At 38.9% G+C, this 15626-nt stretch overlaps 1 protein-coding gene across 6 annotated transcripts in view; it reads left to right on the forward strand.

The window, feature by feature from the left end:
• Positions 1-15626, forward strand: part of CTNNA2 (catenin alpha 2) — a 418807-nt gene that overhangs the window by 360697 nt on the left and 42484 nt on the right. For all 6 annotated transcript variants that reach the window (XM_026072715.1, XM_026072713.1, XM_026072714.1 and 3 more), the window contains one exon: positions 10627-10778. In XM_026072715.1, coding sequence (XP_025928500.1) covers positions 10627-10778 — 152 coding nt within the window. The remainder of the gene's footprint in view (positions 1-10626; positions 10779-15626) is intronic.

Genomic DNA, 15626 nt, shown 5'->3' on the forward strand with positions numbered 1-15626 from the left:
CTTTTGGACGTAGCACTTTATTGTTGTCTACCATTTGTAGCAAACTATGAAATTAAGAATCACAGAATCACAGAATGGTTGAGGTTGGAAGGGACCTCTGGAGATCATCTAGTCCAACCCCCCTGCTCAAGCAGGGTCACCTAGAGCACGTTGCACAGGATCACGTCCAGTCAGGTTTTGAATATCTCCAAGGATGGAGACTCCACAACCTCTCTGGGCAACCTGGTCCAGTGCTCTGTCACCCTCACAATAAAGAAGTTTTTCCTCGTGTTCAGACCAAACTACCTGTGTTTCGGTTTGTGCCCATCCTATCGCTGGGCACCACTGAAAAGTTTGCTTTACACCCTCCCTTCAGATACTTGTACACGTTGATAAGATCTCCTCTCAGCCTTCTCTTCTCCAGGCTAAACAGGCCCAGCTCTCTCAGCCTTTCCTCATAAGAGAGATGCTCCAGTCCCCTAATCATCTTTGTGGCCCTTCGCTGGACTTGCTCCAGTAGTGCCACATCCCTCTTGTCCTGGGGAGCCCAGAACTGGACACAGTACTCCAGATGCGGCCTCACCAGGGCTGAGTAGAGCGGGAAGGTGACCCAGAAGGGACCTGGAAAGGTTCTTTCCCTGGACCCAGAAAGCAAAAGGCATGGGTTTCCAAAGAAGGAAAAAGAATTGTCTGCAGAAAGCAATCAAGTAGCAGGGAAGAAGGTTGAATATTATTTTTAAAGAGTTCTGAGATGCAGGCAGGGAAGAAAGGCTGTGACATTCTTAAAAGGTCAGAGGGTTGAATTTAAATTGGGAAAACTGGAGCAGACTTTGCAGGGCTGTAGTGAAAGAGAGTGAAATGGGAAGTGAAGGAGAAAAAGCAAAACTCATGGAACTGGCCGGGAAGGGCACTGAAAACTTTCAGAATTTTTTTTTCTTTCAGTTTGCATTTTGTGATTTCTGGGAACCACTCGGGAACAACCACTAGCGTAGTATTTAGGATTCTCACTCCTCTGAAGGGTGTTTGAAATTTGAAATCATCTGCTCTCTGATTCAGACCATAAATTTCACTTTCAGCCTTTAGCATGCCTTAGAAATATCCTAATGACTTGTTAGCTAACTGTTACCAAGTAGGTAAGTGTAGGTCGCTCTCCTGTCTTCTGTTCCACTCAAATTTTTTATTCTTTGTCAGAATGGACTAAGGTTCAAAATCAGCACCAGCGGCAATTCAGCAACGTGTCTGTGAGAGGTATATCAATGTGAGTAGGGTGATTTTTAAAGATGTTTATCACTAGGAAAAAACAGCTCAAAGATGTTATTAAAGCTAATATTAATATGGGGTAAAGACAGATTTTTCAGTAGTAATATGAAAGGAGACAAAATGTAGAAGGACACAAGATGAATTTAAGCAAAAAAAAAAAAGGATATTACATTTGAGGGAGAGCTAAAAATTCAAAAATGGAGACTATTTAAAAATGAATGATGTTAAATTCATGTTTTATTTGGGTTCCAGGTAGTTATAGTCCAGCTTACAGATAGCATCATCCTCAGAACAGGGAAGCATTTATTCGGGAGTTTTGAAGAGATTATGGCCTTTATTCTGCAAAGSACTTCAACATTTTCTTTAAGGTTTTGCTAAACTGAAACCCAAAGATAAAGATATCACCAACAAAAACATTTATAATGCGTATTGAAAACAGATATTTTACAAAAGGATCAGAGAATACCTAACATTACATTCATATTTGAAGGAAGTGCTTGGTCTGATCCAAAGAATTTTTAACCAGAGGCCACTTTCAATACCCAGAGGAATACAGTGAGAAGCCATATAAAAAAATTATAAAGCAATTAAATGAGACACATAAGAGATGATTAAATCACCATGGTGTCTGAAAGTTTAAATAATATTTCTTTTTCTCTCCAGTTTTAAAGAGTTTTAAAATAGAATGTAATTCTAAAGGAGAATATAATGTAATGATTTAGATTTTCAAAGGCTTTTGATAAAGTCCTTCGCACACGGCTGTTTGGGAAATGGGTAACCATGGAGTGAATGTTAAGGCCTTTGATGGATTAAGAACTGGTTACAGGACAGGAGCAAAGAATAAATGACCATTTCTCAGCATGCAAAAAGGTAAATCCTGAGATGCTTCAGGGGTCAGCACTGTGGTTGGTATTGGGTAATGTATTAACTAACAGGGGAATAGACAAAAGCAAAATTTTCCAAAAGGAAGTTTTTGTTTAATTTGGCTGGCTAGAGTAACGGAGTTTCCTTATCAGCAAGACAAAAACGCAAGATAATTTCGTTTAATTTATCCAGGTAAGAGGAACAATTTAAACTGCATATATCTCCATTGGCAGGCTCTACGCTAATTCAACCTCTCAGAAAAAAATATGAGGTATCATTATGGACAACTGGGCGCAGGTACCTTTTCCGTGCACAACAGCAAGCAAAGGAGTGCCGAAGATGGTAGCTGGTACACTAAGGTGGATAGTCACTGAATGCCCCAAAGAGATCTTTCAGCTTAGATCACAACTAAAAGATCTTCCAGAAGTGGAAGAAGATCAAGATAAGGATGACAAAATGATTAAAAACATGTGAGGGTTTGGAGGCAAATTATATCCAGGAGAGTTTAAAAAGACTAGGACTGCTTAGTTTGGAAAGACACTTAAGATAAGGAAGGGTAGATTAGTATAAGAGAAGTGCCTATTTTCATAAATCTTTATTATTTAGTTACTGTTCAAATCTTTTCTCAAAAGCATATCTCCCTCTTAAGAGATATTTTGCAAAACAGACAAATAAGAACATGATTGTTGAGGTAAAAAAAAAAAAAAAATTGTCCCACGTCCAGAAAGTATAGGCGGAAAAATGTGACAAAGGCTGACTCGCTCCAGCAGAATGTTTTGCGAATATAAGTGTGAATTGTACAATAATCTTTTAAAATAAAATAAAAACACTGGCTTTCCTTGCATCCCCTTGCCTACACACACCTACATGCAGATATACACAAACTTATAACCAAAGCCAGAAACGGCGTATTGTTCGGTCTTGCGTTATATAAGCCAACAGCACTCAACTGTTTTCTTGAGAGATTTTTTTGAAGAGCTGCAGCTAGCTTTTATTTAAAGTATTAACCTGAAGGGAGTTCCATTTAGTTGTAATAATATTGCTGGGGTACTCACTCGATGTATTTTTTATTGGCACGATTAGGCAGGAGAACGAGTGAGACATCTGAAATTGGTGAGACGCATATGTCCCTGCAGCCTTCGTTTGTAATCCTTACTTGTATGCTTTATGCAATACCCTTGCATTACACGATTGCCTACTATATTCTCCATGAGGCACCTCCCTGCAGACACCACTTGCCTGGTTTTCCCTAGACACGTTCTCTTTCTGTGAATCACAGACCTGGGCAGAGTTTGAAGATTTATTTCTTCTTTTATACGTGTCCATATCTCGCAATATGTGGTAGCATAACTCCAACCAAACCACCGTTATCTATCCAGACATCCCACTAAGTCCTGTAGAGCATGAGTAACTCACTCGTGCTGCRCATGAGGAGCAAGTCCGACATTTCCCGACAGCATTATATTACGGTGTCTACCCAGCGTGGTTGTGTATACCTGCAGGCAGAGCCTTCTGTGAGGTGTCAGACAGACTTACCAAACGCATATGGACCATAGGGTTAGCACTTCTGCCATCATTCAAGGCACCCTGAGAACATTTGTTTTATTCTGCACGGCTAACTGGTGATGCAGAGTGGTGGCAGTGAGGGCTGATGCTTCCTGAAAGTCTTGTGTTTACTGCAAAATGCTATATAGTATGCATATTAATCTTTTTTACGTCTGTCCTTTAATCGTTTCATCAGGGGAAGGATGAATCAGTGAATAGCAAGAAGAGAAAAGATGGTCTTGTGCTTGGTCAGTGATGTTCCATCCTTTTCTCTGCCATAACATTTAAATCAGCATGCTGCCTGCTTTCCCCTAATTTTGCTACTCCTCTTTCCTGAGTGACCAATTTGAGACACATGGGGTTTGGCGTCTAGAGCTGATGAGGACTCATACTTGTACTAGCTACAACAGAAGGGACCGCTTCTCAGAGCACATGATGGTAAACTCTGAAAAGCCAATTCGGTGATGTAAAGCACGGACATAATTAATTTTGGCACTACTTCCTCATGACAACAAAAATAGTATTGGTTTCTGTATGTGAAGGCATGATATGTCTCTGCGCAACACATTTTACAAAGATACATGGATAGAAGGATATTTGAGCCCTAACAACAAAACATTTAAATCAAATCTGTCTATCTGAAAACCAGTTGGTCAAATACTGTCATCTGCAGTGCACTAGTACCCTATTTTAGTATAGCAGTAAAAAGCTTTTTCTTTTTAATTAGCAATATAATAATCATGATTGAAAATCTTATAAATTACAATATTATGTGAGGCTAGGGTTTAATAAACCTTTTATGAAATACTTAGAGTCTGCTGATAAGGAATTTACAGTTCTTATAGAACCAGACTTTGACAAACACTTCAAGCTAAATAAAGTGTCATGTTCAATTCCTTATTCATCGCTCAAACTAAATTGAGAAACTGTGCATTCTTCTAGAGAGTAGGTCAGACACCCCATAGAAATTATTTTTGAAATACCTGTTTAAAATACTTAAATATCCAGGTAGACTGTGTTCCTTCCTCAGGTAAGTAAATTAATGTATGAAAAAATAAGAGGAAGAAGAAGTTGCATCTTGACTTTTACATTTTTTAAGTGATTGCTTTGTGACTTTCCTGTAATAAAACCCCTTAAATCTGGGTAATGGCTGCGGGATTTTCCCCACAGCCTAATTAACAGAGCATATTCTTTTTAATGTAGTAGGTCATTCGTGGATTGTACTTTGTTAGTCTCCCCTGATGACTCTTTGTTTATAAGTTTGTATAAGTCTTTGTTTATATGTGAATAATTCCATCTCTTTATGTTACATACACAATTGTGATGCTTAGTAGAAGCAAGTATTCTTGGTGTGAGATTTTTGGGGACTCTTCCTTCAACTTCTAGCAGTGTAGTGGTCCAAACCATCAGTCTGCCATGCGATTCTTGCATAAATTTTCCAAATCATTTAGACTAGATTTTTACAATCACTTAAGGGTTATTTCTACGTGGTGATTGGCATCTAGAGTTAAGTGTCTTGTCTCTATGAACATGGCTTAGGGAAAATGAGGTGGTTCAGAAGGACATCTACAAATTCTTAAATGAGTGAGAGCAACCTAGAGCTAGCCAGAGATGTTGAATATAAGAGGCGTCTGAGAACGCTCGTTTCCCTGGAGCCCAAGTATCTGATTTGTCTGAGTCAAGGCTTCAGGGAACAACCTCAGGGCTCTGAGAAGGATGATTCCTCTTGATTCAAAATCCTGGCTACTGGAAAGAGCAGGTTCTTGTCTTTTTAAAGTACAGCTCTAAGAAGTAGCTCATCTGATGCCATTCAAAAATAGTCTGCTGGCTAGAAACATTGCCCGAAGGTGAGACTCATGGGTTCCATTCCAGTGGGACTTGGACGGAGGGTAGTCCATTAGACAATTAACCACATCTGTTTTAAGAATGCAGTTTAAGTTAAGGTGAATCAACTTCTGACGTTCCTCTTCCCGTTGAATATAGTGGGAGCACAGCTCTAGCTTAGACTAGATGTCCATTTTGGACAAGCAAGGTTAGGTAAGACAAATTCCTTTTTTATATCAAATCCTGGAATGTTTTTGCCTCTAAATCAAGAAATAGTTAATTTAGGTGCCAAAATCACCTCCTCTGTAAAGCTTTAAAATCTTTATTTGTCAGAATGACAAGCAGCCAATGAGTTAGAAGTATTGCTATTACCTTGGGACCTGACTCTGTCAACATTTATGCCGGTGCCTAATTTAATGCATGTAGTTAGATCAAGAGATGTTAATGGAACACATTCTTCAATCTAAATATATGCATAACTTTTTTCAAGACCACAGCGCAAACTAATAAACCAATGGTTGTTTTTTCTCCAAAAGTACTGATTTATTTCTGAATCCGAAATTGGTAGCTGATCTTTCTCTTCATAATAAATGAGCCAGCCTCTATCTTAATGCCTTTATGAGCTTCAACTCCAGATACAGATTTTGTGTCTTTGCTTGAATTTGGCTTGTAGCTCTTTTACTGGCAGCATAGGAAAATCCCTCTCTGTACAGTAAATGACAGACAAGAAAGACTGGAGGTTTTGTGGTTGCAACTGAGATATGTATTCCCCGTACAGCACTGTCATGGAGCTCCCCAAGTGTGGCTCAATAACCTTAACTGGAGAATAACAGAGTTCTTAATTTCCAAAAATGTTACTGCGTTAAATGACAACACTCTTAGAGAAACAATAAGAAATAGGACCTTATTAGTCTAAGATGTTTTTTCATGCTTGTCTAATCAAAAACAAGCACTGAAGTAAAAATACAATTGGCAAGCAAGTGATTCATAACAGAGTTTAATAGCTATTTCCATTTTGAAAAGGCAGATAATGCTCACCTATAATAATGTAAATTAAGGACTAAACTGTAGCCAGGTCTGCAAGGTTGAAATTGTTGAAAGAAGCTTTTCCCACCCAGTGGGGCAGCCACCATGGTAATACATGTGGGCTTCACACATTGCCATGGAGGAACCATAGTTACCAGGACTAATGTACTGTAGCTCTCCATCTCCTCCTCATGCCCTGATGCTTAGGGATCTACTCCTGCTGCTTCTTGAACGAATGGATGGAGTCATTAGTGTTGGCCTCTTTTTGGTGGCAAAGTGAGAAGAATGATCTGTGGGGCCCCAACCTGGATTGCTGTTGGGGTGATGCTTCATTGTTTGAGCCAAAGGATTTAAACTTTTAGATGGGAGGCAAGAAAAAGAGCCTCACGAACAACCTGTAAATGCTTTGCCTGTGATTTACCATGCAGAAAGGGACAAAATCCAATACAGAGAGAATGTGGAAACATGTGGACGATCCTGTCGTCCTGTGAAGACATTTGAGCTCTGCTTTGACCTCTCCTATTTGCTCCTCATACAGCTCTATTTCAAGTCCAAGTGCAGTCATGAGTCAAAAAGCATTGTATTAGTAAAACAGTATTTGAGTTTAAAACTTCTCTCAAGAACTAAATGTTTATTTCTGGTCAGGAGTGTTTCTTACTGGAGCACATTATTCAGGATGTGGTGCTGAATGAAGACAGTACAACTTTCTATTAAAAATTTTAATGCCTATCTCCATGATACCAGGGGAGTCCTGATTTAGCAAATAAATAATCTGTTAAAATATTTCAATATATCTATATCTATATCTTTCTATATCTTGTCTGAAGATCTCTGAGAGGGTCTGCTTATGACCAGACTAGTGTAACAGAAGCAGCATGTTACCTCTCCCTTTTTTGTCTTTGTGCTTTCATTTTCATTCATCAGAGACTATACATCAAGCAACAAAGTTTGGAAGAAAATAATTATGGCCCAAATAAAAAGTTTAGTTGTTAAATATGAATTACAATATGTAGTGCAAGCAGAGAAATGAATTACAATGATCATTAAAATAAGCATCTTCTTTTTTGGGGGAAAAGTTATGGGCAGTGGAATCTATTAGGCTATGAACTGATTTCCTTCAGGAATTGCTTGAAATTCCTTCATTTGAGTCATTTAAACCTGAGGCAGAGATAGCTTTCAGAAAAAGAATATAGAAGCAATCTGTATTGTTTGAACTAGATTATATCATAGAAACATAGAATTATGTCTGGATACAACCTCAAAAGACTTTTTTTCAACAATTTTCAGCTCTTTCCTATACACACTCTACAAAAATCTCAAAGTGAGGTATTTAAAAGTCAACAGAGTACTCCAAATGAGGCCTTGCTAGCACAGACTGCAACTTCATCGTATCTCTTCTCAAGCCTCCTTTTTATATATTGTAATAATTCTGGATTGACATTTGCCATTTTTTACAACAGCATCGCATTGTTAGACACATTGCAGGAATCCACTTGACATATCTTCCTGGTTTGACACTGCTCCGCTGGTAATCATTCTTTGAGATGCTTCTTCTCGTGAGTTCTACATCCACCTTACAGTAATTTAATTCACATTTCCCTTGTTTGTCTCTAAGAATGCCATGTGCGTCCACGTCAAAAGTCTTCCCAAAGTCAAGCTGTATCACATCCCCTGCTTCCCCCCACCCACTAGCTGCCTCTCCTGCCAAGCAAAATATTGTAATGGTTTGCGGTGACCTGTTCAAGACAAATTCAAGTTGTCTGTCTAATATCTGTTCGATATTTGCAGGATAATTAAATGTTAATTGTTTTACATTGTGTTTCATTTTCTTTCTGGGTACTGAAATTAGGCTGAATATCCTATGATCCTTCCTTCCTTCTCCGCATTTAAAAAACAGACACATGCTGCTGCTGCTTCTTTTTCTAGATCCCTGGAACCTTCACTGTTATTCTTGAGTTCTCAAAGATGGTTCAGAAATTGCTTTGATTATTTTCTTAATCACTGCAGGGTAAATTTTACTATGCTCTGCTAACTTGAAGATATATTTAATAGATAAATTTATGTATGTTTATGTAAATGTTCCCCAAACAGAGCTTTCCTGATTCAGGTCTGTTGCAGTTCATATTAATTATGTGAAATATCTGATCACATCTGCTATGTAGGAAATCCGAGACAGAAATATAAGAACCCCTAAATATTCTTTGTCTGCCTCCTTCCCTACTGCCATTTTTGCATCCTTAGCTTTCTTTGTTTTGTCCCTTTGTCCCTAGATAATTAAGTTTTATTCTTAATGTTTACTTGTTTTCATTTTTGTTAATGATTGCTCTTCGATTTTCAGGTAAAAGACCTCCTTATGCAACCATATTGGTCTCCTACTACTCTTCCTAGGGCTCCATTAGTCAAAATAACTTGATGTGTGCATTCACTGACACTGTTTCCAGAATTTCCATCTCTCTTAAACTCCTTTTCTCTTTAAAATCTCCCCTAAGTTACCTTCCCCCAGTATGTGCTAAGACCTTATTGCACTTATTGAACAATATGTGTATCAGAGATACAACTCTGTTCTTTCATGAATGCATGAACGCGGCTATATAAAGGCAGAATAAAAAAAGTTTGAATAGATTTAATCCCTTAAAAGGGTTCCTCTTCAGGAAGCAGGATCCAGTGAATAATACCTACACGTCTGAAACAGAAAGACTGAGTTCATAATTCCTGTCAGGTCTTCTTCAGAAAGTAAACTGTTCTTGAATCACATTTTTTGTGGTTTTCTTTTAAATCAGGTATTATTTTAAAATGAGATGCATAAAACCTATTGTTTACATTATGAATACAGTATATTTAAGGGCATTCGTTCAAGAAGGAAAAGTGGTTTTCTGCTGCAATCAAAGCTTACTTCTTAGGGAAGAATCTCACTGCTGTTGTTGAAAATGACACTGGAAATTTCCCTTTGTATTCATCGCTCAGGATCAGGCTGCCAAAAAGTATATTAAAGAAGGGTGTAGGGAGAAGATGATAAACAAAGATAACTCTTTAGTTATCTTCCAATATATAGTGTTCTTCCAATTATAGTGCCAAATATAGCAAATAGCCCTGATTTGGATACCTAGATGTTAGAAGAAGACAAGTAAAAATTATGTGAATATAAGGAGAAGCTGGCTAACTATAAAACTTAAGCATGACCCAAGTTCTTCGAAATTTGTAAAAATTAATCCCAGTTGATTTTGGATCCACGTTTCTAATGAAACATTGATTCTACTTGTCCTGTAGTATATGAGATCCCCACCCTGCAATATTGATCTAAAAATATTTAAGTATAGAAGGAGCTAAGTATAGGAGTACAGGTGCATTACTTATTGGGACCTGATGTTCATGTTCTTGTTTTTAGGGTTTGGGTTGAGGTTCTTAGAGGTCTGATTCTGGGAACATTTATTTTTCTGCATGATGCCAGTGATTATACTTTCAAAGGAATCGTTTATAAAAATCTGAAGAAAAATCTCCTAACATACTGTGTTTACTTCAAGGAGTGCCTTAAAACTATTTAAAGAAGTAAATAATAGCTTTAATTGTGCATCCATAAAGCATATACCACAGTTGATAACACCTGGAACCATTAGCTTATATCCGTGGCTATCTTTTGTGATAGATACATGATGATAATGAAAACCAGAATGTTCTTTTATATGCCTTTACAAAAATCATTTACTAGATTGCATTCTAAAAGTGCTTTGTCCTTTACAAAATGATTGTTATTCAACCTGAGCTAGACTACAGTTAGCAAATCTGAATTAACGGGCGATATGGCTGAATTTTGCTTTGGTCATTTGGTATAAATAAAGGTACGTACAGTACTCATTTGTAAAGGTGTTAGGTGTACTTCGCTGATATCTCAGATAACTTGCAGTCCTTTAAAGGTTAATAAATCACACTTCTTAAAGGAAGTTTTACATTCTCTATCACGCAGTTGGAGGAGGGAAGATGAAGACAACTGTTTCAAGCCTTCCTGTGTCTCGAAATTATGACAGGACTATGTCCCATGCCTGTTGGAAAGTATTTATGGCCAAGGGGAAGGGAAAAATGTTCACGAAGGGAGGCGTCTAATCCCGCTGCCTTGCATTTTGTTCAATCTAGTCATGCCGCGTTTTGCGGAGCAAGTGGAGGTTGCCATCGAAGCCTTGAGCGCGAACGTCCCGCAGCCATTTGAAGAGAACGAATTCATAGATGCCTCCCGCTTGGTTTACGACGGAGTTCGCGACATCAGGAAAGCTGTTCTGATGATAAGGGTACGTAAGGCAAAGGCACCAGGGAAATAAAAGCTGGGACTTTGCGGGAAGCATCACCTGGGATGAGAGGAATATGAAAGCTGCTTGGAATCAGTGTTGCTTCATAATAAGCAAGAAAAGCTTGACGTGGAACCAAATGTAAAGCAAAAGTATGCGTAGCAGAAAAGATTTTGCAAGTAAAGAGAGTATTAGAGTATTTTATCACTTGTAAGTGAAGCTGAAACTTAAAATATTTTAAGAAGCATTAACAGAGGCTCCATAAACAGCTATGTCCACCTGAATCATCGTCTGTCACACCTGATTTTTCCGTTCCAAGGCCTCCCAGCTCAGAGACTGGCGCTGTGTTAGCTTAGGTAGTCTGGCATCCCCTAGAAAATAAATCCAGGGGATGCACCAAAATTGTTTTGTTAATTATCTAGGAGAAGATTTGATCCCAGCTGCCCCTAGATGTTAGCTTCATTCCGGTAGAGCTGTTTCCGCAGTAATAGCATTATTTTGTTAAGATCTTGAATACTTGCGTGGAATGTTATTTTTTATTTTTTCCTAATGTATGTATGCTGCCTGAGATATGAGGTAAGTCTGGTTAGAATCTAAATGAATAAATAAATTATCTTGCTGCTTCGCTGAGCCTCTGAAGGGACGGTTTTGAATGTTTGCTGGGGTAAAGAATGTGTCATTTCAGCATTGAATAACCAGTTGATTCAATTTGTTCAGGCATATTTTTAAAGCTAAACAACATAATAAATGTGAGAGTAGATATGTGTCTTGCTTTTCAGTATAGTCCACAGTCAAAGATTTGGGAAAAAAAAAACAAAAAAAMCCACAAAAACTGGTTTGGACATCCCTTCAGGAAGTGAAACTCTTATCCGAAACCGAAATCCCCTTGAAATTGCCCTAGCGAAAGCCACCTACAAATATAGCTACGGTGAAAATCACAGAGGGGAAACTSCCCCTTGTTAAGCAACTAACAGTGTTAAAACAACAGCTCATCCCTTAGAGCAAAGAGATAACGTACACGTGTGGTTGTGAGTATGGTACGGCACTGACAAAAGACTTCAGGCCGTTGGAGCACTCCAAAAGAGCTTCGTTTTAGTCATTTGTCACTATGGATTAGCATTTACCCAGCAAGCTTTTGAGACACTTAATTTTATATCTGCTGAACATAAATTCCATTCCGGTGTCCACTGCTAATCCCGGGTATCCTGAATTATAGGCATGGTTCATGACGGGAGCGAACTCTTCCTTTTTTCTGGCTATGCGATATTGGGGTAGATGCAATATTGGGTAGATGCAATATTGGGGTAAATGCAGCTCTTCCAGATTGGACAGGAAAGGAAAGATCTGCTTTGTAAAGGATGTTCATTTTTCCTTCGGCTATCCAGTTCCAACAGCAGTTTCCAAACTTTTCTTAGGGCAAGAGCCCCTTCTGAACTTTAGATCAATATGTGAATGCTGGCATACGAATGCCTCCTGCACATGCAGAGAATGTGACTAAGAAAGGAGTAGACTTTCCTCCTGCTTAAATGAAGTACAGTTTAGTCTTTTGTAGTCACAAAAGTCTCTTATAGCCACAGTCATGAGCTGTATGTTGGCCTTTCTGGTCTGTGACCTGCTATAGACCCGTTTTTTACTGTCCCCTACGCAGAGCTCTGGCTTCCAGCACCCCCTTGGACGTCAGAGCTGTTCCGGAGAAGTTGCCGTGAGACTCTCCATACCGGATGAGATTTTTTGCTACGTAAAAAGCACCATTTTAAATTCTGGAGGCACATTCCCCTTATTTCATTACTGTCTAACTGCTAAGGTTAACCACTGGCTTGGAAAGCTGATCAGCGTGTAGGCTTCGCAGACTTCTCAGAGCCGTCCTGGGTTATTTGTGCAATTGTATCACCGCCACTTGCAGCATCTCACGCGATATGAGCTAATGAATTCTGCTTAGCCAGATTAGAAAGATGTATTTTTGCACTCAGACAATTAACTCATGCGTGGAGCTAAATTTAGCGTTCCTTGCCCAGGCAAAGTACCAAAGCAYGTGAAGGGACTACGGTCGTTAGCCTCGTGAGTTAATTGGGGAAATTCACATATATCAATTTACCTAGATTGGGGTTTGCTGAATCAGAACCTTGTTTTATACACCGTCAGAAAATAATACGAGTTTCGGTTTGACACACTCCTTTTAGCCTACCCATCCAGACATCTCTAAGGCAACAGAGCCCGACTTTTGTAAAAGCCTCTGGGTAATAATAGTTTAACAGAGGTTCAAGAAGTGTAGGGGAGAATCGTCTATGAATAACTGCTCTCCTAATCATCTACCCATCAATCTTGTGTTGAGATTGCCAGAAAAATTATTGGTTGAGGAAGGAGGATTTTCTTGTCTTGTCTTGTCTTGTCTTTCTGCCTCCTGGCTATCCAGCAGGCATGTTCCAAACAAACAGGCATACAACAGTGAGATACAGGCAGAAGAAATCATCTTGCACGGAAATGGAATGTAAAATTACAGGGTGAGGGTTAAGCTACAAACGACGGGCTTTAGAATATTTTTATCTAGTAGTTCATTACTTCTCACACACACCGTTTTCTCAGGCTGTAAAAGTTCTCGCGGAAGTATAAAAGAAGCTTGCAAACTTTTCAGCGCAGCTGACGCAAACGATTATTGTGAGGCAGTAATTGTCCGTGTGCACGCCACAACGGATTGAATTTGCCTGAGATGCTTCTCTCGTTCCATGCGGAAATAAACCCACGTTTTAAATTAATTTTTGTTGGTATTATTACTTTTAGCAAGCTGAAGGAAAGGGGGGGAAAAATCTCTGTTCTTTTCTCTTGGAAAGGGGAAATTTTAATGTCCCTTTGGAAGAGAAAGGAGGATCGTTTTTGCATTGGGGATTATTAATGTAATCTATACAGAAGAGAAAAAAAAGCTCTTTCACAACTTAAGAAGTGGTATAAATTTAGGAGTATAATTACAGAACCTAAAAATAAGATAGAAAATAATAACTCAGTGCCATCATCTTTTACATTACTGCGTGGGGATCAAATTACACTTTGTTTTTTTTTCCACAGCCACTTATAAAATTTCCTCAGTTATTAGACTGAAACCTGCTTTACAGTTAGGAAGAATCAGGGTTGCACCTTTTCTCATTCGTACGCAGCCGCGAGGCCAGTCTTTTCTTTGCGGGCATGCCCTTCGCTGCCGACAAACTTGCCACTAGTTGCATCTATGTTAGCCTTAGCACCGCATTTCTTGGGATCAGGAATGCCTTTTTGAAGGAAATCCCCAGTTGTTCCCACTTGGCGTGTCTTGGTTCCCATTATGGAGTCGTCTTAGAGCATATGAATGTGGTTCTTGCGGATGATACTGCAAGACGTGCTCCAGGAGCGTGTTTAAGGCGCTCCAGTCGCTAAGGGACATTCAGGCCATCCAGACTAGAGCTAGCCTGAAGTTGAAGTAAAAGCCTCTGCAGTGAGGGTAGTATAAATTTGGAGTCCTCAGCGCCGGCTGTTTTGATGTATGAATCCTCTCCTGCTCTTCCAAACTGCCGGTTAATGTAGCCGTGATCCCCTCGGGAATAAATCGCCGCGTGAAACTCAAGGTGCTGCTCCATCCTGGATCCCTTGGAAAACGAGGCTCGGTGCAGAATCCAATCATTTTTTTTAAATAGCCTGTCTCCTAAGTGTACTAAAGCACAGTCTGTTATCTACATTGACTGCCTGTTGCTTTTCAGGTTGCATTTAGAGTGTTAGTTTTTACTATAAATCATTAAATAGCTGGAGACYTGCTGTGTGAGAGGCTCTCTGCCTTTGCCAGGCAGAGTGTGTTTGCAGCACCTGAGTCACTCAGGCTGCAACTGCCTTTGTACAGAAACAACAGCCCAGAATAGCCCAGAGTTGAATATAAAAGCATATTACAAAGCCTTTCTTCTCCTTAGCTTTTAGAAGTAGGGAGTATTTTACCGGTGAAGAATCGGGGTATATTTTTTCAGTCTTTCTTTTTTCTTCTTGGGAGGTTAGATTGACTTGGTGTTTGCAGTGCTGAATTTATTATAATTGCATCTCATKATTTTTAAGTGCATAGAGCACCATGGCCTAGTGGGTCTTTTATCTTCATCAAGTATATTTGAATCAGTGAAATATAAAACAAAAAGCATTTACAAATCTGCACATATATGCCATTTTACATCTTATGCATGCATAATTCCCATTTTTATACTGGAGTTACAAAAGATAGAAGAAAATTATATTGATGGAAGATATTTGGTTTACAGTGAATTCTTCAGCCTACCAGCCAGAGATATAACAAATCCAATGACTGGAAGCTGAAACTCACCAAATTCATATTAGAAATAAAGCATGCATCTTAAAAGTGAAAGCATATAATTTATTATTTGGATATGGATTTGTTATATGGATATGGATTATATGAATGATTTGTCTGCAGTTGTGAAAGATCCTCCTTCACTGGGAGAATTCAGTAGAACTGGATGAAGGAGGTCAAAAGTACGCTCTACTTGTAGTAGAGATGCTGTATTTGAAAGAAAATTAGTACTGGGAAGTCCTGTGGCCTGTGCTGTGCAGCAGATCAGACTAAAAGTTATGAAAATGGGCCATGTTTTCTATGAAAATCAATGAGTTTTGAAAATCTACTAGTTTAGGAAATGACTTTCACTCTTCCTTCCACTGATGGTTATTGGAGTTTTGTTTGGAAGCTGTCTTTCATCTCAAATCCATGTTTCCTCAGCCCCGGTAACCATAGGTTCAAGTCTCTGCAAGACTGAATCAGTTCTTCTGTCTTACAGCTCAGATAAATTAAGTTCCAGGCTTTGTTGTCTTGGAAACTAGGTTTTAAATACCAAG

This window comes from Apteryx rowi, unplaced genomic scaffold (genome assembly GCF_003343035.1).
Source record: "Apteryx rowi isolate R43461 unplaced genomic scaffold, aptRow1 scaffold_35, whole genome shotgun sequence".
NCBI lineage: Eukaryota > Metazoa > Chordata > Aves > Apterygiformes > Apterygidae > Apteryx > Apteryx rowi.